The sequence below is a fragment of the Typopeltis vanoorti genome, chromosome 15, assembly GCF_054136105.1.
Source record: "Typopeltis vanoorti isolate ZY-2024b chromosome 15, IOZ_Tvanoo_1.0, whole genome shotgun sequence".
Classification (NCBI taxonomy): domain Eukaryota; kingdom Metazoa; phylum Arthropoda; class Arachnida; order Uropygi; family Thelyphonidae; genus Typopeltis; species Typopeltis vanoorti.
The window spans coordinates 45,629,352-45,654,265 of NC_143563.1; the positions used below are offsets into that span (position 1 = coordinate 45,629,352).

The 24,914-nt window shown below is 40.1% G+C and overlaps 1 protein-coding gene across 2 annotated transcripts in view; it reads right to left on the minus strand.

The window, feature by feature from the left end:
* LOC150098729 (complement factor H-like) overlaps positions 1-24,914 on the minus strand; it is a 601,741-nt gene that overhangs the window by 319,145 nt on the left and 257,682 nt on the right. For both annotated transcript variants that reach the window (XM_090405340.1, XM_090405339.1), the window contains exon 11: positions 18,139-18,315. In XM_090405340.1, coding sequence (XP_090261466.1) covers positions 18,139-18,315 — 177 coding nt within the window. The remainder of the gene's footprint in view (positions 1-18,138; positions 18,316-24,914) is intronic.

Sequence of the window (24,914 nt, forward strand, 5' to 3'; positions counted from 1 at the left end):
CCTGGAACATTTAGTAGAGAATTATGGACTTCACAACTGTGTTATAAATAACTATTTTAATTCCCCAACGTTTCTACCTTCATATTAAGGTCATCATCTGGAGTGTTTTCAAATATAAAAGGACAAGCTGAGTTACATTTCACACAGGAAGCTAAAGAAACAATGATTTGATCACCGGTTATTCTACTGGCATGCCAGTATGACATTGGATATCTAATCATGCCAAAGCTCATGACTTTACATTTATTAACATTGCATCCATTTTCCCTCTACCACAATTCCATCATCATCAAATCCTGCCATATACCCTCAAGGGTTGTACAGCATATGATAGTACTACATGAAAAATTTACATCATTACTAACTTCCTATCTACAATTATTCTGCAATTCAGTCTGTTACATGTCAAGGCTCCAACAATATCGGATCTTATCTTTCTATCATCTAGGTACATTGTACTGTATCAGTCCAACTATATCTTGGTCTTCCTCTGGGTCGTTTTCCTGCCAACCTGATAGAGAACACTTGTTTTGCTAATCTTTCCTTGCCCATTCTGTTTAAGTGACCATACCACCTAAGATTAGCTCTCTAACGCATTCCTGGATGCTGACAATGTCAAGTTCTTTCCTAATATCCTCGTTTTTAATATGATTTTGCCATTGATGCCATCTGTTCACGCCTCTAATCTTTCTCAGAACTCTCATATCTGCAGTCTCTAGTCAAGTGTTTTTACTTCTAACCCAGCTCTCAGATCCATAAGTTACAACTGGTTTGAACACTGTCTTGTATACAGCTAATTTAGTGTTCCGACTAATTTCTCTCTTATTCCATATGAATTTATTCAATTGACTTCCCACCATACCAGCTTTGCTAATTCTGTTGTCTATTTCCATAATTAATTTACCATATTCACTAAAAATCGTGCCTAAGTAACTGAAATGTTTTACTTGTTACACAGGTTCTCCGTTCACAACACAGTCGACATTTTAATGATTCTGCCTATTTTCATTGTCTTTATCTTTTTATTGCTGACCTTCATACCATATCTAACACAACACTTTATGTTGTAATAGATATGGTGTGTTATTCAATTTAGTCACGGAATCTTGCAGACTTGTAGCGGATTTATTTAGAAGTAAAACATCGTCAGCATAAAGCAAAGAGCTGTCATTAACATCTCCAATTTTGATATCATGTTTAATACCACTTTCCTTCATAATGTGATCCATATAGATAATGAATAACAGAGGGGATAATGTACATCCTTGTCTCACACCAGATTTAACATTAAACCATCTTCCTGTACTTCCTTCAATTCTAACTGCTGACTTACAACTCAAATAAAGACTAAGTATTGCTTGATATAATGTCCCATTGACACCATATAACTGTAGCGTATTGGATAGCTTCTCTCTTGGCACATTGTCATATGCCTTTTCCAGATCAACAAAATGTAAATACAGATCATTGTTATATTCCCATGATTTGTCAACTATTTGTCGTAAAGTGAAGATCTGACCCTGACAGCCTCTATTTGGCCTGAATCCAGCTTGTTCTTCACCAAGCTTTTCTTCCATGATTCTTCTCAAACGTTTCTCAAGTATACTTGCATAAATCTTACCAGGAACACTCAGTAGGGAAATACCACTGTAATTCTCACATTCAGTTTTATTTCTCTTTTTATATATGGGTACTATGAGTGCTCTACTCCAATCATTGAGAATTCGTCCCTCTGTCCAGCCCTTCTGTACTATGCAGTGCAGCCACTGTAAGACTTTTATACCACCATACTTCAGCATTTCTGGTAGAATATCATCTACTCCTGCTGCCTATCCACATTTCAAGCCTTTGATGGCTTTTTCTACTTCAAGTATGGATGTGTATTCCTGACTGTATGCCTGTTTAGTGTTTTTTTTTTTACCACTGTGCTACCACTTATTGTTTCATTTAGCAATTTTTCGAAATAATTACTCCATACTTCAAGGATATCTTTTTCTCCAGTTTTCATGTCACCTTTATCATCTCTAACTTTTACAGCACTCTTTCCTCCATTTCTAAGCCTCTTCAACAACCTCCAGAATATTTTGCCACCTTCTTGATATTTATTTTCTATGTTCTTGCATGACTTTTGTTTAGCTAGTTTTACACAGTGTTTAACTTTCTTATGGTTAGAGTATAATAAATTTGGTTTAATCCTTTATCCAAGTGTAAGCAAACTAAGTTTGCACCTGAAAGTATCTTCAGGACTGGGGTAAGATGGTACAACACTAAGGCGACTCCTTGCAAAGGTGGAGCAAACTACCAACTCTCCTATCTCAGTATCTCCCATAATGCAAAACACATCTCCTTGCGGATATGTCTAATGTTATGCATTAAGGGAAGAGCCACTACCCAGACTAGTTTCGACCTTTATTGAGGTCTCTCTTCAGTGGGAGCCAGGCCCAAGTGGAGATACCAAGCAGAAGCATTAGCAAGTTGTACCATCTTACCCCAGTCCTGAAGATACTTTCAGGTGCAAACTTAGTTTGCTTACACTTGGATAAAGGATTAAACTAAATGTATTATACTCTAACCAAGTGAAAAATAAACTTTCAACATCTTTCTCTAAATCCAGAGTAATTTATTAAAAAAGGGTGGCACACCATTTGGCAACTCCTATAGGTAGAGATGACCTTGCTAATGCTTCTGCCTGGTATCTCCACATGGGCCTGGCTCCCACTGAAGAGACCTCGATTGCCGCAGGACAGTATTGTATTTATTCATTGTTAAATTTGTTACTTACTAATAATAATTTGTTATTTATACTTGTTATTTAGTTGGTTGTACTAACCTTTTGTATTCTTAGTTCTAACTCTACTAACTTGCTGGTAGTGCGTTTATACGCACTACGGGATTTCCTTACAGAGTCTTAGGACTCTTTATTTTTCTCTTTTTTTTAGAACGCAGAGATCAACCATGAGCAGAGTAATCCCCGTCCCCCCCAGGACCCGGACATTAGGAGTGGAGATTCCAGGAATGGAGGATCCTAGAGCACTTACTACAGCCCTTAAAGAGATAATAGGAGTTTCTAACATCTACTCCTTCACCCCGTATGGAGGAGGACGATTTCTTATAGTAGTCAAGAATTTAGCTTTGAGAGATCAACTTCTGAAGGGTTTCCCCGTCCAAGGGAAGCAGGTGACCCCTACCATGGTGGGGTCACAAGTACATCAAATTAAGATCGACCGCTTCCCTATGGAATATCTAGAAGGCGGAGAAGATGTGCTTGTACAAACGTTTAGTAAGTGGGGGCAAGTGAGTAATATAAAGAAGAGCATCTCTAAGGAGGACCCCCGCCTGGTACTCCGGCGAAGTCACCTTTACCATGGACATGCGACAGCCAGTGCCAAACCTCGTTACCATCGGCACGTCGCGTGTCATGGTTAATTATCCCGGGGTACAAAGACAGTGTCTGTAATGTGGCTCAACTGAACATCTGGGTAGTGACTGCCCCCGAGCCAAGTGTTTCAACTGCGTCGGCGTCGGGCACATCTCCAGCCAGTGCCCACACCCCTGCTGAAAGTGCTCCAATACAGAGCACAAAATAACATCGTGTCCTCTGCGCACATTTGCAGAGCGGGCAGGGGCACCGATTGAACCGTTGAACCCGCAGCCTGCTCAAGACACCGGTGAATTTCCGGTACTCCCCAACACCATCGGGGAGAAAACATTCTCTCAAACAGTTCTAGGAAAAATTACGAAACGTCCTGCACCATCAACAGCAGAAGGTACTGTTTCCCCCGCAGCAACAACATTAGCTGAGGAAACAGTCCCCCCCCTCGGTCGTTTCAACCGTACCACTACCAGCGACGGAGGAACAACAAACAACCGAGGGTACAGAAGAAGCTATGGATAACACTTCACCAGTTATCCCCCCCCCCTCAACAACATCGGAGGAAGCTTCATCTGTAGACGCTTCTAATACTTCCCCTATAGCAGCCAGCGTCCACCCTGCAGAAGAACAGAAGACAGAGGAAGGGAAACATCAACTTCCACCCTCCAAAGAACCTCCTAAGAAGAGGAAGGAGCAGGCTTTCCCTAAAATGGGGAAAAAACATCGAAGCTGCTCCAGCAAAAGCACGGACTCAACAACATCTGAGTCCGAAATGGAGGTGGAAACCCCTTCCCGCCATCAAGAGAGCATTAACTCTAAAATTAGTAGACACACCGGCTCCCAATTCAACTGCTTTGACCATCAAATAGTGGACAATAAATTAGCAAGTTTTAAGATTAAGAACAGTCGTCACGAGTTCGAGGTCCTCTCGAGCTCGTATGCAGAACTGGCAGCCGGTCTGCAGGGTGAGGGATATACTACCTCCCCCCCACAAATTAAAGCTTTAATAAAATATGTCAAGCAATTGCGAATCAAGGACCTAGGCCGGGTATAACAACGTAAAACATCATAATGCCGCCACCCCCTTTTTGCATTGCCTCGCTCAACATTAGAGGGCTCTGCTCACCATCAAAACAAGAGGAGGTGTGGAAGCTCATGCTAGCGTTCAACATCCGGCTTTTGTTCCTGCAGGAAACACACTTTTTCCACTACAAGGACATGCAGGAACTAAGCCATAAGTACCCCACCCAGTAACATCGTTTTGGAGCTTCGGCAACAGAAACAGTACCAGGGTCGGGGTACTTATGCTAGCCCCCCTCCTCGGAGCCTTCTATAACATCCAGAGGGATGCAGAAGGGAGAGTTCTCGCCATTGACTGGAAGTACCGGGGCTGTACCACCAGGTACATTAACATCTACGCCCCAGTAGATCCAACATCAAGATCGACTTTCTTCCAGTCACTTTACACTTACTTATATGGCGCCCATCACTTCATTCTGATGGGGGACTTTAACTGCGTGGCGGACCCAGCCTACGATAAAGTGGGGGGTAATCCCAATACAGGTACTGCTGGCTACAGGCAACTGGGAATTCACCTCAAGAATCTCCAGCTAACGGACATCTGGAGGGCTCACAACCCCTACTGCCGGGATTATACGTGGACAGGCCAAGGTATCGGCACACGGCTCGACCGGTTCTACCTATCACCCTCCCTTGTCTCCAGATCCGAAGCCATAAGGCACGTTCAAATTAATTATACCATCTCAGACCACAAAATGGTTGTGCTCACATATCATCCACTAGAAGCAGTAGAAGTTGGTCCGGGCCCCTGGAAGTTACCACCAGACTTCCCGTCCTTGTTCTCCGCTAAGCTTAACCAACTTAACCGCTGGCTGGGACTGGGACGCGTGGGCACAACTAAAATCTAACATCAAAGAAAACATGATAAAATGGGGCCTAGAACGTGCCTTTCTCAGAAGATCTCGGCTTCGTGATCTATACAAGGAAAGAAGCTGGTTCGTGGCCAGCCAATGCCAAGGCTTTCCATGTCACAACGCCATCCGTGACATTAATCTCGACATTGAAGTGGAGAGACAGAAGCAAGTGGAAGACAAGAACACCAAGATCCGACTCCACCTCCGCTCGGAAGACAGGCAATCGGCTGCTTTCTACAACAGGCGCTATGTCAGTTTTCGACAGGAGAGAACCATCACCACCATCACTGAAGGCGGGTGTACTACAACACCCTCTACCAGGATAACAGTACCCCCCAAGATTACTCCTGTTGGAATATTGACCCCTTCCCTGTACACATCCAAGCAGGGTTGGATGCACCAATTACAGCGGCCGAAATAACATCAGCCTTCAAGCAGTGCTGTACAAAGAAAGCGCCTGGGCCAGACGGACTAAGCACAGAACTCTATCGAGAAGCCTGGGACTACATCCTCCCCATTCTCGTGGCACTATTCAACAAGTTTCTCAACACAGGGAACGTGCCGCAAGAATTCGTGGAATGCCATACAGTGTTCATCCCCAAAGCCAACAGGGATCCATCCAACATCAAAAACTGGAGGCCCATCAGTCTGTCGAACACAGACTACAAGATCCTCGCCCGTGTTCTCAATGACAGACTGAAGCTAGGGATGAGATACGTCATCAACAGCACACAAGTGTATGGTGTTCCTGGCCGATCAATGGAGTTTAATCTCATTCTGATCCGAGAACTGCTACGTCTGGTCAACCTTAAGACGTACTCAATGGCACTGCTGACCATCGATCTCAACCGAGCGTTCGACAGCGTCCGGCACTCCTTTCTGTTCAACATCCTGCAGAAAGTTGGAGTCAGCAGCGGACTGCTTTCCATCATCAGAGGAAGTTACATGAACAGCTCCACCTGCCTCCTCGTCAATGGACACCTCTTGGACCCCATTAACATCCAGAAAGGGGTCAAACAAGGGTGTCCCCTCAGTCCACTGCTCTTTGCACTAGCCCTTGAGCCATTTCTACGGGCAGTCAACAGCTCAAGAGCTGTGAGAGGGATTCCACTACCACTCACCATGGATGACTCCATAGTAATTGCATATGCAGACGACATGGTGGGCACCCTCAGGGACAACGACTCCATACAGAGCTTCTTCAACATCTTAGAGAGGTTCAAAGTGTCGGGGTTAACACCCAACCCCGACAAAACTAAGATCAAGACATATGGAGTCTGGGACCTAAACAACATCCCCATGGGTCTCGTCCCTACAGGAGACCCCTCACCATCCTGGGGGTCCCATTTGCAGCAGAGCCTGTGCTCGACATTCAACAACTTATCAACACCACAGTCGAGCATCTCAAGGACTGGACAAACACACAGCTGTCGCTCTCCTCTAGGGCTACTGTCATCAAGACCATCTTGTGCCCTATGTACCAGCACATCATAAATATAACAAACATCAACGAAGATCAAGAACTTCGGCTTTACAGGAAATCCTTGAAGTTCTTCTGGGGCAGTCTACGCCAGGAGGTTGACATGAAGATCCTTCAACTTCCGGAGAAGCTGGGGGGCTTTGGCCTCCCCGTCCTTAACATCAAATACCTGAGCAATGCCGCCTTCCATCTTAGCAGGATACTACAGACCAACCATCCCTGCAGCTATCCTGTGCGGTATTTCTTAGACTTCAAGCTTCCCCTTTTTGGGATCCCAGCCCACCAGGGTCCCAAGGCGGATATTGTTCCAGAGGATTACAATAGACTTTACCAGCTAGTACAACAACTCCACTCGTCAGGTGTCAACACTGCCAGGATCCGGAACAGCAAGATGTGGTATGATCATCTCCTTAACATCCTTCATACTGACGTTCCGGATCTAGGAATCAACAACAATGACATCCTCTTCGGCCACCTATCTAAACATCGAGGCTATCCGTCGAAAAAGGACCTGGCCTGGAGGATAGCCTATGGACACCTTCCAGTCAATGTGAATAAGTAGTGGTTCAACAACAACCTGGACCCATTATGTAGCTTCTGCCGGAGCCCGGACACCGTAGAGCACGCTTTCTACGGGTGTCCCATCTCCATCTTCATCTGGAGGAGGGTAAGCGATGTGCTCCACATCCCCCTCCTACTGCAGGAGCAAGTGATCTTCCTGCAGTTCGCTCCACCAGCCAACAACAGGCAGAAGTTACTAGTATTTATCATCAATGAATTCAAATATCACATCTGGAAGGTTAGGAAAAAATTTTCCAACTATGCTAATCCTCCGAGTCTGTTTGATCTCTCTCGGATCGTCCTCTACATGTTCTATGGCTCCTTAAGAAGATTTTTACATCTCGAGAGAGAGGCTCTGGGTGACACCAAATTTAACAACAAATGGTGTTCACCTCCAATCCTGTGTACTGTCAGAAACAACACCATCAAATTCTGCCTGCTGCTGCTTTAAGATCTCCATCTGCAGCAGCAGCTCCACTCCGAGTCATCTTCTTGGTCTCTGCGTCCCCCCCCCCGAGGTCTGTTTTGTTTCCTGGTCTCCCACGGAGGTAGTTCGGAGGAAAAACCCAGGCAGCACAGGCCAACTTGAGGCGGGCTCTGCCCTGAAGGGGCGGGTCACCTGGGCACCGGCTACCTCCGTGGTCCTTTTGATTTCTTGAGGCAGATCTCCGAGGAGGGTGAGGAAATATCACTTGATAGCTTTAAGCTAGCAAGATGAGAATAATGAGCTGAGGCCTACTATTTTTCTTCTTTATCCCTATCCCCCACCTCCCCTCCCACCCTTCCCATCCTATTCTGCTTCCTCTCCTCTTCCCCTCCCCTCCCCCCCAGCACCCCACCTTGACCTTTCTGTCACTTCCTTACCCCTCTTTTACTTCTCTTCGGGGGCACTCTGACCCCTTTATTTTTCAATAGGCCGATGATGGGTTTATTCTTTACTCTCACCCACCTCAATAAAGGTCGAAACTAGTCTGGGTAGTGGCTCTTCCCTTAATGCATAACATTAGACATATCCGCAAGGAGATGTGTTTTGCATTATGGGAGATACTGAGATAGGAGTATTGGTAGCTTGCTCCACCTTTGCAAGGAGTCGCCCTGATGTTGTACCATCTTACCCCAGTCCTGAAGATACTTTCAGGTGCAAACTTAGTTTGCTTACACTTGGATAAAGGATAAACTAAATTTATTATTTAACTTTCTTACATTTGTCTCTGTATTCTCTAAGAGCACAAGCTGACTTATTTGCCAGGAACTTTTGATATGCTTTCTTCTTTTCCTTCACTGCCTCATTAACTTCCTGTGTCCAACATGGAGTTCTGATTTTTCTATCCTTGCAGACAACCTCACCATATGCTTCTCTGGCTGAATCAATCAGGGTTTTCTTCAAGGCTTGCCACTGAATCTCCAAGGTTTGGTTCCTATTCTCAAACTCTCATTTTTTCTTCAATAAACTTTGTGTATTTTAGTCTACAGTTCACATCTGAGAGCTGCTCAACTTTAATTTGCTTTAAAACTTTCTTACATGTTATTTCTTTCAACATGAAATTCAATGTAAGGGTCCAAAAGCGATTGACTAAGGTAGTTTCTGACCTCTGGAATGTCGAATATGAGGAAAGACTCTTAAAGATGCAACTTTAAGAGTCTGGTGGACAGGAAGAAGAGGGGAGATATGATAGAGACCTACAAGTTATTAAGGGATTGTTATAGGATCAATGCTACAGAAAATAGTGGGAGATTAGGGGAGAACCAGGGATGACCTCTGGTTCTCCCCTGATCTTCCACTGGAAACTGTATAAAGAGGGTGTGAGAGGCAGGTTTTTTTCGTGCAGAGTTGTGAATGATTGGAATGCCTTGCCTGAGAGTGTAGTGTCTGCAAGGAGTTTGAATGTGTTCAACGGTATGATGAGCTGTGTCTGATAAAAGGACCTCCCAGATGAGTCTTTGACTCCATGAGGGCTTGGGGTAATAATAATAATAATAATAATTTTATCCTGCTCAAGACTAAATAGTGATTGCTTCCAATTTCAAATCCTCTGTACACTCTGGTGTCCTGCACTAGGGAGAAAACATCACTATCAACAATAACATAGTCAATAAGACTTTCCTTATTACTTGCTTCTTCTCTCCATGTGAATTTGTGCACATTTTTATGTTGGAACATGGTGTTAGTAATAACCAGTCCATGTCCTGAGTAGAAATCTAACAGGTATTTGCCATTATTATTAGCTTTGCTCTTTTCTCCAAATTTTCCCAAAATATTTTTGTATATCTGACAATCATTTCCTACTCTGCTATTTAGATCCCCAACAAAGACCAACTTTTTCTTTTTCATTGTGCCAGTTGCTTTCTCTAAAGCTTCAAAAAATTCCTTCACTTCTACCTTAGTAGAACCTTCTGTGGGACCATAGGCACAAATAAATCTCATTGTCCAGTTCCCCATTCTCATATTTGCCCACATCACTCTATTTGAGACTGCCTGCCATTCAAGAAGATTAGCCTCGTATTTAGTGTTGAATACTATGTGTACTCCTTCTTTTCCTTGATTGTCATTGCCTGAATATAACATTTTGAATTACTAAAAAAGAGAGCCAAAATGCTTCACTTCGACGATGCAAAATTATTCAAATTAAGTGGATATTGAATCCAGCATTATTTCAAAGCTGAATAGAGAAACTACAAGAGTTTGATGCCGAATATAGAAACTATAAAAATTTTGGCGGATCCAAGGTAAGCCAACCTTTCATGACAGGGGCATTTTGTAGTAAAGGTGGATTAAGCTCCAATCACTATCCTTAGTACAGTAATCCCTCGATTAGTATGCTCCCGATTAGTGTATTTTCGATTAGTGCGTCATTTTTTTCGATACCCAAATTTGATTAGTGTGCCTATATCCATCTTAAAAATAAATGTTACAGATTTTCTGTAACATTTATTTTGTTTTCTATCTATACATTTTTATGGCTAACTATTTTAAAAAAATCACTCACCAGAATGAAATAATTTAGTTATCGATTTAAAACATTTTACAAAGTTATTTTTAATGGCATACTACACTACTTCCATGTACAATATGTATATTAAGGTCCAAATTTTTAGTGCCAAAATTTATGTCGTCTGCTATAGTACGCCCACAGATTCGAAACCCTTCGACACTTCTGCGCATGTCACAAAAAGGAGAATCCATTCCGATAATAGGGTAATCAATCCGCCTTCTGGGATGAGTTGTTTATTATTACACGTCAGAATATTAACTTCTCTTTTATGATCATTGTAGTTTTTAAAGTGGTAACTATTTTGCTTGTATAACAGTTGGAAATTCTGAAAAATTGAGTGATTCCGACCTGCTAAATTTAGATGCACAGCGGGAAGATCCCGAAGAATATGAAGAAAATTTAACCACTGATAGTCAGCCAAAAGAGATTTCACAGAAACAATTTGAAAATATTTTTTGTACAATGGAAGTTTTTAAGCAGCAATGCTTAGAGGCTGACCCTGATGAAGAGAGAAGCAGTAAAATTTGCAGAAGATTAGAAGAGGCAATAAGGCCATACTGTCAGTTGTATGAAAAAAAAAAAGAAACAAAATGCCCACAAACTACGTTAGCTCAATTCTTTGTTAAGAAGTAGAATAATAAAATTTATATTCTGAATATGTTTTATTGTCTTTCAGCTTCATGGTTTTCCTTTAACTAGGCCCTGAGACATACCTTAATTCTTTTATAAAAAAATTAATGTTCAAAAAAGAAATTTGAGGAACAAATTATACTTTTTCCCATATGTTATTATATTCGATTAGTGCATTTTCGATTAATGCACCTGTTTTAAAGAACGCATTAGGTGCACTAATCGAGGGATTGCTGTATTACTCATAATGTAAAACACATCTCCTAGTGGACATGTATGATGTTATACATTATGGGGGAGACTACCCAGACCAGTTTCAACCATTGTTGAGGTCTTGTCAGTGGGAGCCAGACCCACAAACACTCAGGTTGAAGTGATGCAGAACTTATACTTTACCATACGAGTTGCTAAAAAAGGTGTCACATCACAAAAGGCACCAAGAATTACTGAAAAAGAGAGCCAAAAGGCTTCACTTCGGTGATGCAAAATTATTCAAATTAAGTGGATATTGAATCCAGCATTATTTCAAAGCCGAATAGAAAAACTACAAGAGTTTCATGCTGAATATAGAAACTATAAAAGTTTCGGCGGATCCAAGCGTAAGCCAACCTTTCGTGAAAGGTTGGCTTACGCTTGTATAAAATTGTATAAAGAAATACCAATGCCCTATCAGTATTTCTATACCTGGTATTATTCCCTCCAGACTCCATTTGATTCTGCATTATACCTTGCATCCCCCCCCCCCTCCTCAAGTAACCACTCTCCTGCGAAAGGCCAACCCAGCTACCATCTACCCTGGAAAACTCTAGTTTTGATGCCCAAACGCTATCATTTGCTCAGAGAACAACATTCTCTCCAAATATCTGGAAATTATCATAAAAATTCCTCTCTTGAATTGTCTCCATTGATTATTAGGTGAGTTTTCTGTGTGATGATAATTGCTTACTGGTTCATTACCAGTTCATTCACTTCAAATATTTCTAGACCTTTTTTTTTAATCAAGATATGTGACAAGGAGGTCAAAATGCTTTCTTGTAATCAATCCATGCTAAATATAAGTTTTTAATCTCTTCAAATTTTCAACATTTTGTCAGCTAACATCTGGTGCTTTGTTTCTGGAGTTTTTGCAGTAATCTTTTTTTTGTTTAATAAGCAGAAGCTGATGTCATGATAAATAGTCACTAATCACTAACTTTCTAGTCCATCAAATAACTTAAATGTTGTTGGCAGGCAAATTATTGACAGCAATGACTCATAACAGTTCCTTTTTCCTTGAAAATGTCCTTTCAGTTGTCATCCACTCTTCAATTGAGCCAGTTTGCAATTGGTTGTTAAACTGTTAGGTCAGTTCAGCGTGAGTGCTAGTCAGGTATTTTATCCAAAGCCGATATAATTATCTTTGCCTAGTGCATTTCTGCTCTTCACTTTCTTTGCTATTCTTTGAACCATTTCTGTTGTCATGGCAAGGTCTTCCATCTTCCACCTGTAAATAAATGACTTACTTGACTTACTTTGACTTATCTAGGCGCTATCAGCCCGAGGGGACTTTTGGCCTCAAGCACCACGTGACATCACTGGGCACGGTTCTCTGCGACTAACTTCCACGTTTTGGTCTCCAGCCCAACAACCTGCACGTCCTCCTCCTCCTGATCTGCCCATCTCCTACTCGGTCTCCCTGATTGGGATCAGAACTCCCACACTTGTCTCACAGTCCTTTCAGGGCCCATACGATGCAGGTGCCCCAGCCACTGAAGACGCCGGGGCTCGCAGCTCCATCAAGATGTCTGCCGAGATGTACAAAGCATGTATGACTCCATCTGTCATGATCCCTATATAGATACGGCATAGCATCTTGTTCTCAAATACTCTCAGGTGGTCAGCTTGGCTCACTGAGTCCACGCTTCAGCACCGTAGAGTAGAACAGGTCTAATCAGAGTCTTGTATAGTCTCACCTTAGTAGTCCAAGACAGTATATGCAAGACAAAAAGGGGATGCACTTGGTAATAGGCCACATTTGTGGCATTCACCCGAATCTGGACATCAGCTTCAATTTTGTTGTCTTCAGTCACAACAGACCCCAAGTACCTAAATTCTGTCACCCTCTCAAACTGAGCAGCTCCCTCTAGATCTTGAGCAGCATGGCGACTCGTGAAAAGTTACTTCGTCTGGTCAGCGTTTATCTTCAGGCTAATGTCTTCTGCAGCTTCCTCAATGGCAGTAACCAGTGCCACTGCATCGTCCCGTTGATGCGCCATGACGTTTAGGTCATCCGCGTAACCAAGAATCCTGACTTGCACCCCCATATCAACTCCACACATCACTTGCTGTGTGCTTCTAATTACTTTTTCCAGCACTAACTTGAAGTGAATCGGAGAAAGCCCATCACCCTGCTTCACACCGGTCTCTACTTGAAACGGGTCTGACAGGTCTTCTGCTTTCACTCTAGCTCTCGAACCAGCCACACACACCTGCACCATTTTTCGAAGTTTTCGAGGAATTCCCAGCTCCTCTAACACCTGTCACATTTTTGGGCATATGATTGAGTCATAGGCTTTGAAAAAGTCTATGAAAATATTATGGACTTCCTGGTTATATTCCCAGCAATTTTCAAAAATTTGGCGCAGCATGAAGAGTTGGTCTATGGTTAGAATGGTTCCTCCTGAAGCCCGTCAAAGCCCCTATTTCTCTCCAGCTCCAAGACACTCTTCTGCATATGGTGTGAGGCGCATTAGCATGATGTTAGACAGCACCTTGTAGCCAGTCGTCAACAGTGAAATACCCCTATAGTTTCCGCATTGAGACTTATCTCCTTTCTTATATACAGGGGTGATCAGCGACTCCTTCCACATGTCTGGCAACCGTTCTTCTTGCCAGAGCAACAAGATGAGCCAGTGCAACTGCTCCAGCAGGACGTCCCCGCCATTCTTCAGAAGCTCATCCAGAATGCAGTCTACTCCTGGGGCCTTATTATTTTTCAGCACGAACAATCTCACTAAGAATCAGCTCTTCAATATGTGTTTCAGCAGTTTGGTAATATAAGGCAGCAGGAATACAATTCTCCAGTATTGCCATTCTAACATTGATGTTCAGCAGGTTCTCAAAATATCTATGCCACTGGGCGAGGGTATCTTTTGAATTTGTTAGAAGACTTCCACTCTCATCTCTTATAGTTGCCACTTGTGTCTGGGCACCTCGCATGGCTTTGATCGTCCGATACATTTCCCACCCATTATTTGTCCCCCTATTTCTCTCTATGCTGGCCACCTTCTCATTAAGATACTTTCGCTTTTCCCTGCGTAGACATTTATTCACCGCTCTTCTCACCCTCTCATATGCAGCCTTCTTCCTGCTGTCCGCTAGGTAGCTCAATAGTGCTTCCCTCTGTTTCACCACAGCTTCTTCACACTCTCTATTAAACCATGCCTTTCTTCTCTTTCTCTTTCCTATAGTTCTTGAGGCAGCTGACACAATCGTATTTTTCATGGTGTTCCACATCCATCCAGATCACCCTCCTCCTCCTGTAGCTCCTCAAAATGGTTCTGCAGCTCTAACTGGAAAGCCCGGTTGCCTTCTGTTGTTTTCAACTTATCCAAGTCCCATGCAGGTCGTGTGATAGGACATGAAGGCTTCTGAACTGCGATTCTGTGCCTGAAATCATAGGCTACTTCCGTCTGCTCCTCTGAAACTCCTCACATCCAACATGGAGCTCAGGTGACGCCGATACACTAGTACATGGTCTATTTGGTTAGCTGTGCTACCGTCCGGCGATCTCCAGCTCTGCTTGTGGACGGCTTTGTGTGTGAACATAGAGCTCTTTACAAAGCATCCCATGGCTGAGGCGAAACTCACAAGTGGGGTCCCGTTATCGTTGCACTCCTCATGTATACTCTCACAACCCACTAAAAGGGCACCACACACGCTCTCTCCCAGCTTCGCATTAAAATCTCCCACCACTAACTTGACGTCTTAAGATGGTAGATTAGAACAAGTATGCTCAAGCACTTCATAAAAACATTCTTTAACTTCCTCCGAGTTCTCTTCCGTAGTCTCTTCTGTAAATAAATAATAAATAAAAAAAAAATGCTAACACTTGTTTATTTAGCTGTAACTAACATTTTTTTTGAAAACTGGTGGGCAGCCAATTTCCATCTTTAGCTGTCACTGATAGCTGATTCAATGCAATCAATGATTTTCATATGCATCTGGGAGGAGAGTGTAGCAGTCAACTGTCACAATCTGTATGTTTTTCAGCATCTTTTATTTAGTTAGCATTTTATTCTGCTACCAGAACTTGTCTTTTTGGATTCAGGTGTTCTACATCAGGAGATTTCCCATCAATATTTCAATAAAAATGATGTTGGTTTGTCTTGGACTGGTTGTTTTGTCTGTATTCGCTTATTATCTTTCATAGCAAATGAACTTTTTGCTGTTGCAACAATTATTTTCTGATACTTCAGCAAATGATTCTGCATTACAAGACTACTCATGATCTTTTACTGTTAATCGTTTCTGTTTTAAAAATCTTTAAATGAATGACATCTGCTCAAAGCTTAATTATATTTGATACCAAATGCAATTTCCATTTTAGGGTGATTCTTTTTGGTTTTTTTCATCTTTTTTTATTCTATAGTCATGTTCTTTTGTAACTACAACTACAACACTATACATCAACTAATTTATTCCTTGAACTTTTTTTTGTAGGAATTGTTTCTATTTCTGTTGGTTTTTCTCAATATACTTTTTTTTGATGCTCTGCACTTGTTCTGTGATCATTCATTTTAGTTCTTGTTGTCTAGTACTAGTGATTGTGATCATCCTTGGATTGTCTGTATTCAGGAAATCTATCTCAATTTTTTCTTCCAATAGGATTGGGATCAGTTGGGTGACAATCTGTCTTTGCAGTTGTTCAAATTTTACATCAATGAAAACTGTTTCTTACAATAAATCTTCATCTGTCCATCAAATGCTGTTCAATGATTGTATTATCAGGAAATTTTTGTTTTCACTGATTCATTCATTTATCTCTTGATGCTGAGTTCAATACATAATAAGCATGTCAATCCTCTTGTTTTCAGGCAAAGTCCATTTTTGAATTTTGACTGTTCTTCTAGTAACTTTTCTTTTCCTTGCCCCAGTTACCCAGCAAAAGAGGCTGAGTCTTGTAACATTTATCACCTGATGTCTAGGAACACTAGCAGCAAACAGTATCCTTGCTGACTTGAGCAACAAGTAAATATGAACAATTTCTTTCTTGTATTCCATATTTTATTATACTATTATTATTAATATATCATTAGTAAATATGAGAAAGAAACTTGAGTATTAGATAACCTCAATTAAAGATGCACAAAATACCATAAAAATACAGTGATATAAGCAGGTGTGTAGTAATGACTTAGTGTATTAAGAAAACTGCAAATAAATAAAGAGCCTGAAAGTGATGCAACCTATTAAACAATTGTGAATCAAAAATATTAATGCCAGACATACAAAATAAAATTAATTGATATATGGTAATATGAATATAAAATTTCCAAGAAATTATGAGGTTGGTCTGAAAAGTTCTTGGCCTAACAATGAAAAAATGAATTTTTAATTTCAAAATTATTTTTATTTTTCAATATAATCTCCCTTAAGACTGATACATTTATTCCAGTAATACTCCAGCACCATTATCCCATCCCTGTAGTGGTTCTCAGTAAGATCTGCAAAATACCCATCTACAGCTGCGATCACCTCTTGATTTGAAGAAAAACACTGACCAGCATGGAAGAGTTTTAGTTTTGAGCAGAGATAGAAGTCAGAGGGAGCCAAATCTGGGGAATAGGGTAGATGTTCCAACAATTCATAGTGCAGATCCCTTAATTTTCCCATTGCAAAACACCTTTGTGGGCAGGTGCATTGTCCTAATGGAAGATGATTTTTTTCTTCTGCAAATCAAGTATTTTCACACAATTTTTTTCATCTAGTCTGGTTAAAAGATCAGAATAATATTCCCTGGTTATTCTTTTCAAGATAATTAATAAACAAAATACCTTTAGCATCACAAAACACTGATGGAACCGACTTTGTCTTCTTTGGTGCTGAACAACTGTCTTGTCCACTGTTTTGGCTGCTATTTGGATTCTGGTGTGAAATGGTGAATCCAAGTCTCATCCATAGTAATAAATCAACACACAAAATCAGTTTTATTCTTATTAAAATGCTCCAAGCACTGTTCAGGGATTTTCCATGCAAGTGCATTTTTGATCTGCTGTGAGCAAGTGTGGCACCCATCTTGCGCAAAGCTTTTTCATTTGCAATTCTTCATGAAAAATATATCTTACACGTTCTTTTGAAATGCATATAGCCTCAGCAATTTCATGCATGTTGACTCATCGGCCATCCAATACCATATCATGCATTTGATCAATGATTTCTGGTGTTGTTACACTTTTTGGACGTCCTTCACGTGGATCATCTTCAAGGCTGGTACAGCCACATTTAAACTTGGCAGCCCATTTCTTAATTGTCGAACACAAAGGAGAAGAGTGTCCATAAACTGTTATGAACTACTAATGAATTTCTTTTGGCGTTAAACCTTCTTTTACAAAGAATTTTATAAGTGCACGATACTCAATTTTATCTATTTCTAGAGATACAGACAACACTTTTGCTTCAGACCGCTGTATAAAAAAACTACTTGATAGAATGACTTGCAATTTCACTTGGATGCTTATGACAGATGTACCAACTTAGAAAAAAAAATCTTGCCAATAATGTTGCCATTTATGGTCGAGGCTGAGAACTTTTCAGACCACCCACATAAATGATTATATAAAGAAACCTGTGGAGAATTCATGACTAAATAAACTCATGTAAAACCACAGTAATAGTATTAGTATGTACAGTAATAGTACATATTACAAAAAAAATACAAAAAAAACCTATCACTGTGGTTTTACGTGTTTATTTAGTCACCCACATAAATATAATTATGATTTTCTTGACACATGAAGTAAATTTACTGAATATCTTCAAAACATTAATTTCATGAGAAACTGTATTTATGTTAATTATAATGAAATTGCTGAAAAAATTACTTTAACTTAATTTCAAGTGTACAAAGAACATAACTGCATATGTTGATTAACTAAATTGTTTCCTTAACCATTAGCTAAATCATACTTGGAATACAAGGAGATGTATACGGCTGGTACCATTTGCCATCAATGCACATTAGAGAAGAAACTATGCGCTTATAACCATTATTGCAATAAATATCTTTTGTGGTGTTAGACAGCGTTGGTAAAAAGTCAATGTGAACTCCGTCCTTATTTGGTAAACTTGAAAGATAGCACTGATCTGAAATAAGAATATAAATTACTCATCAATACTTTAAATATCTACTTCAAACTTATAGATCTATATGTCACATTAATGCAAAATGTTTAACTGTGATCTTTAATATACAGACATAAACATTTTAATTTTTTATAACAATGTAAATAATAATAATACCATGTGTTTTGTTAATACTGTATGTTAATGTTAATAATACTGTGTGTAAAATATAAGAACACATACATAATAACAATTCATTTTATTGAAAATTAGCAAAAATATTTCACACTGAAAATAGCAGGACATCACCAGTGTAGAATGAACAATTGACTTAAATGAGGTAGACTACATGTAAATACAACAATTGGTTAATTGATAAAGGCAAGTCTTGTAATGTAGAAGGATAATATCAAACAGTTAATTATTTATTTCTCATTATTGGTGAGGATGAGAATCCTCCATACTTTCTGGATGGAGATATAATCATTCCTATCTCAAAGTATGGGAAATTCTAATTTTCGGCAATCAAAAATGAAAAAGTAACTGTTTGATATTACTATTCTAGCTCATGGCACTTGCCTTTACCAGTTAATTGTTTGTTGGTAGTCATTTGTTTATTCTACACTGATGATGTACTGTTAATTTCAGTGCAAAATACTTGAATACTAGTTAATTTTCAGTAAAAGAGTTGTTAATGTGTCAAATACTCTTATACTTTATAAAAGCATTTATTTTTATAAAAGTGGTAATGAGTGCTGTTTCTACCTACAGCATTCTATAATAAATTTAGTTTAATCATTTATCCAAGTGTGAGAAAACAAAGTTTGCGACTGAAAGTATCTTCAGGACTGGGGTAAGGTAGACAACACTGGGCAACTCCTTGCAAAGGTGGAGCAAACTAACATTACTCCTATCTCAGTATCTCCCATAATGCAAAACACATCTCTTTGCGGATATGTATAATGTTATGCATTGAGGGAAGGGCCACTACCCAGACTAGTTTCGACCTTTATTGAGGTCTTTTCAGTGGGAGCCAGGCCCAAGTGGAGATACCAGGCAGAAGCACACACTTGAATAAAGGATTAAACTAAATTTATTATAGTCTAACCAAGTGAAAAATAAACTTTCAACATCTTTCTCTAAATCCATAGTAATTTAATAAAAAGATGGCACACCGTTTGGCAACTCCTATAGGTAGAGATGACCTTGCTAATGTTTGTGCCTGGTATCACCACTTGGGCTTGGCTCCCAATGAAGAGACCTCAATAAAGGTCGAAACTAGTGTAGTGGCCCTTCACTTAATACATAACATTATATTATACATATCCGCAAGGAGATGTGTTTTGCATTATGGGAGATACTGAGATAGGAGTGATGTTAGCTAACTCCACCTTGGCAACGAGTTGCCTGGTGTTGTACTACCTTACCCCAGTCCTGAAGATACTTTCAGGTGCAAACTTTGTTTGCTCACACTTGGATAAAGGATTAAACTAAATTTATTATAGTCTAACCAAGTGAAAAAAAAATTTCAACACCTACAGCATTCATTAAAGTTGTGAGTGCTGTATGTAGAAATATATATAATAGAATTCTGGTGAATTACTGAAAACAAATAAATGCTGTAATACAAAAAAAAAAAAAAAAAAAAATACTTATTGGTTTTTAAATAAATGTGAACTATTATTCAAGATTAAAGAGTAATGAAGTAAAGAGAGGTTACCAAGAGGCAACTGATCATAACATTCCAGAAAACATAAATAGTTGGAATGGATATGAATGGGGAAATGAGTGGTATGAGTATAGAAAGGAGAGGGCGCTAGTGAGCCAAGTGCAGCGGATGCATTTTGAAGAGCTCCTGATTCAGATAAGTTATACTAGGAATAATTAAGTATATATGCATAATTGTTTGAGAAAGAACGGCTGTAAACGTTGTGCGCTACCGGTATTATTAGTGTGGGGATTTTTCTTGCTTAAACTAAATTACGAAATCATTATTAGACATAGTACCCTGCAGAGAGAAAAAAAAATGGCGGCGGCATTGTCATTCCATGTTTGTAATTTAGATTTCAGTCATTTCGTTAAGCGTGAGGTCTGTTATATGTATTCCTTCGATTACATAAATGATTTGTGGATGTTTAGTGCGGATGGAAGAAGGGTGTGTGCGAAGTGTGACCTGAATGAGGAATTGATGAATGCAAATATGCAATTGATAACAGAAAGTGTTAGTAATGATAGTGTCGCGAGTGCACGTTTGAAAGAGAAGGATGGTGAGGAAGAGAGATGAAAAAATGTTAAAAAATCAGGAAAAAAGAAAAAGAGCAATTTGAAAACCATAACGGATGTTAAAAGGGATGAAAATGAGGCGGAAAGACACGAAATTCAGAGAACGAATGAAAGTAGAAATGGCGTGATGCAGAAACCGCAAGTAAAAAAAATCAAAAGAATAAATGATAGCGAAAAAAGAATGAATGATGGCGAAAGTTGGACACATGTTGGAATGAAAGTACTGAAACAAAGAAAGATGAATGAGAGTAAAAGTGAGAAGAATGATAGCGAAAGTTGGACGCATGTTAGTCCGAAAGTACAGAAACAAAGAAAGATAAATGAGAGTGAAAGTGAGAAGAAGGGGTTGAGAGTTAGAAAGTTAGAAAGATTTAATAATAGAGAGAATGTGTCGCGAGATTCGGAAAGTGAATTGGATTGGATGAGGCAAGAAATGAAATGGATGTGGAATGAAATTAAGAGAATTCAGGTCAAAACTATTAAAATAAATCATGATGGCATGAAAGAGTTAAAGAAAGATGAGCGAGTGGCATTGTATGTATTTAATCCATTATTAAAGGTGTGCTAGAGGATAAAATGCACAAGGTATGTTTTCCAGGCGGTAAAATTAGTAGAGTGATTGAGCCATTGGATATGAGGCGGAAGCGAGCAAAAGAGTTAATAATATTAATTGGTACAAACGATTTGAGAGAGAACAAATTGCATGTCAAAATGAATATCAGGAGGCTGCTTGGAAAGATAAAAGAGAACAGTGTGACAGGAAGGGTAGTCAGTGTGTTGTCTAGGTATGATTGTGGTGAAATGAGGCGGAGAGCAAGGATTATGAATGATATTCTGGCTGAAATGTGTGAGGAGATGGGAGTACAGTTTGTTAATGTGTTGAATGAGTTTGAGGGATGAAGTGAGCTGTATGGGAGCGATGGACTGCATTTGAGTGGTTATGGTGTGAGTCGCTTGGAGAGACTGCTGCTGGAAGGTAGAGAAGTGAATAGAGAGAATGAATCAGATCGAGAGGGGAGTGATGTGGAAGAACAGGAGAGTAAGACAGGAGAGATTAAAAAGTGGATATGAATGGGGAAGTGAGTGGTATGAGTATAGAAAATGAGAGAATGGGTGTGCAAGAGGAGCAGAGAAATGGGGAGGCTCAGGGTGGACAGGGGTACACAGCGTGAGAAAGGTGGATGCTCCAACAGGAGGTGAGAGCACGTGTAGGCAGGAAAGAAATGGGATGACCAGGGATCAAGAGGAAACAGATGGAATTGCAAAGGGTTCTAAAATGAAGCAGAAAGGGAAATGGCCCCAGTCCAGCATGGAGAGATCACATCGAGTGAGTGGTATCAGTGGAACTAGCTGTGGATCCAGAAATGAGCTGTTGTGTTTGTATACCAATGCTAGAAGTATAAGAAACAAGGCGGATGAAATGGTTGCACTAATTGTGTCTGTTCACCCAAAGATTGTCGGAATAAGTGAGACATGGTTAGATGAGGATGACATCCTGACAGGAATAGAGATGGAAAGGTATGATATGTTTCGTGAGGATAGAAGGGGTAAAAAGGGAGGGGGGGAGTGCTATTGATGATACAGAAAGAGTTATGTCCATACAAGGTAGAGATGCAAGAGGGAAATAGGGCCAGTGATTTTGAGGCAGTATGGTGTGAGATAGAGGTGAATAAAATCAACTACTTGGTGGGATGTTGTTATAGGCCTGGTAATGTGGATGGTGGTGATAGTGAAATGTATAGTCAAATAAGTAAAGCAAATAAGAAAAGGGTGATCATTATGGGCGATTTTAATTATGGCAATATGGACTGGAATGAAGAGATAGCAACTGGGTGTAAAGAAAATGAGTTTCTTGAGTTTTTGATTGATAACTACCTCAGACAGTATGTAATGGAGGGCACACGAGGATTAAGGGTTTTGGATTTGGTCATCTCATCAGAGGATGTAATTATAAATGAGGTGTCAAATCATCCACCAATTGGTGAAAGTGACCATGAGGTGATTACCTGGGTGGTTGCGAGCAGTGTGAGGAGTCCTGTGAGAAAAGGATATATGTGGAACTACAAGGGGGGTGATTATGAAGAGCTCAGGAGAGAGCTTGCGGGTGTATCATGGAATGAGGAGTTAGCTGGAAAAGAAATCAATGCAGCTTGGGGGATTTTCAAAAACTATTTAGTAGATGCAATGTCTAAATGTATTCCACGGGTGAGAAGGATAAATAAGGTAGGTGTGAGATGGATGAATAAAGAGATTAAGCGTGCGATACAGAGAAAAAAGGGCATTGTGGAGGCAGCATAAGAGAAGTGGAAATAACCAATTTCATGAGGTCTACAAAGACCAGGCAAGGAGGGTGACTTGGTTGGTGAGAGTAGCTAAAGAGAGGTATGAACAGCAGTTAGCTAATGAATCCAAAAAGAATCCTAGGGAGTTCTTTCGATATGTAGCCAGCAAAAGAAAGAATGATTATGGAAGGATGACATTGATTGGAGGAAATGGTATAAAGATAGATGCTGCAGAATGTGTGGTGGAGATACTTAATGAGCAGTTCATAAAGATCTTTCAATCTTGTGAATGTGACTTCATTGAAAGATTGAGAGCAGTTGATGATGGGGAGGAGAGACCGACTGTAAGTGAGCAAGAGGTGTTTGGGGAGTTGAGTAAACCAGATATAAATAAGGCTGTGGGACTTGATAATGTATCACCACGTATTCTGAAGGAATGTGCCAGAGAGTTGACACCTGCCTTGACATATTTTTTTAATACGAGTCTTGCACTTGGTCAAGTTCCTAAGGAGTGGAAGGAGGGCAAGATTGTGCCACTTCATAAAGGAGGTGATCGAACTCAAGCATTAAACTATAGGCCTATCTGTGTGTCAAGTGTTGTGGTTAAGTTGTTGGAGAAGCTTGTGAGAACTAGGATACAGAGTTGGGTAGACAACAATAGTATAATCTTTGATGGACAGCATGGATTTGCTAAAGGGAGGTCATGTTTTAGTAATCTACTTACTTATTACAATAAAGTGACTGCTTCCTTGGACAGAGGAGAAGGATACACAGTAATAGACTTGGATTTCGCAAAGGCTTTTGATAGAGTACCTCATGATAAGTTGACAGTCAAACTAGAGCAGATGGGGTTGGATATTAGATTGGTGCATTGGATTGGATACTGGCTATCTGATAGGTATCAACAAGTTGTGTATGGGGGTGCGATATTCAGGAAAAGGAAAGTCACTAGTGGAGTGCCTCAGGGGTCTGTTTTATGGCCATTACTATTTAACTTGTATATTAATGATATTGGCAAATATTTGGATGTGAGTTCAATGTTTTAAAATTTGGAAAACAAAGATGGAATGCAGAATTTATGCTTGGTGAGAATATATTGTTGGAGGTAGAGGAAATAAGAGATCTGGGGGTGATAGTGGATATAAGGATCTAAAATATAGGGGACACAGCGCCAAAATTGTGAAGACAACACAAAGACTTCTGGGAATGATGCGGAGGACACTGACATGTAGAAGTAGGGAAATTCTTGTTCCATTGTATAAGGCTTTGATTAGATCACACATGGACTATTGTGCCCAGATTTGGTCACCGGGTTTGCAGAAGGATGAAGAGATGTTGGAAAGGATCCAAAGGCGACTGACTAAGGTAGTTTCTGACCTCTGGAATGTTGAGTATGAGGAAAAATTGAGAAGATGTAATTTGCAGAGTCTGGTGGAGAGAAGGAAAAGGGGAGATATGATAGAAACCTACAAATTGGTAAGGGGTTGTTATAAGATCAATGATGGAGAAGTTCTACAGAGAATAGTGGGAGATTAGGGGAGAACCAGAGGTCATCCCTGGAAACTGTATAAAGAGGGTGTGAGTAGGGGAGTGAGAGGCAGGTTTTTTTCGTGCAGAGTTGTGAATGATTGGAATGCCTTGCCTGAGAGTGTGGTGTCTGCAGGGAGTTTGAGTGTGTTTAAGACCCGGTGTGATGAGATGAGTGTGTGTGATAAAGGGACCTCCCAGATGAGTCTTTGACTCCATGAGGTTTTGTTTAATAATAATAATAATAATAATATTGAAAACCAACGGAATATGATTAAAGAGTTAATTACAAATTCGTCAAATCAATTATTGAAAAATGCAGAAAAAGAAAAAAGAAAACATTGAATAACAAATGAAATACTTGGCCTTATGGCCAAATACAAATATCTTAAAAATCAAATTATAAGAAAATGTAGACAAGCCAAAAAAAGAATGCCTTTAAGAACAGTGTAATAACATAGATGAATTATTTAAAAAAGAAAACATAGAGAAAGCCTATAAAGAAATTAACAAACTTACTTTCAAATT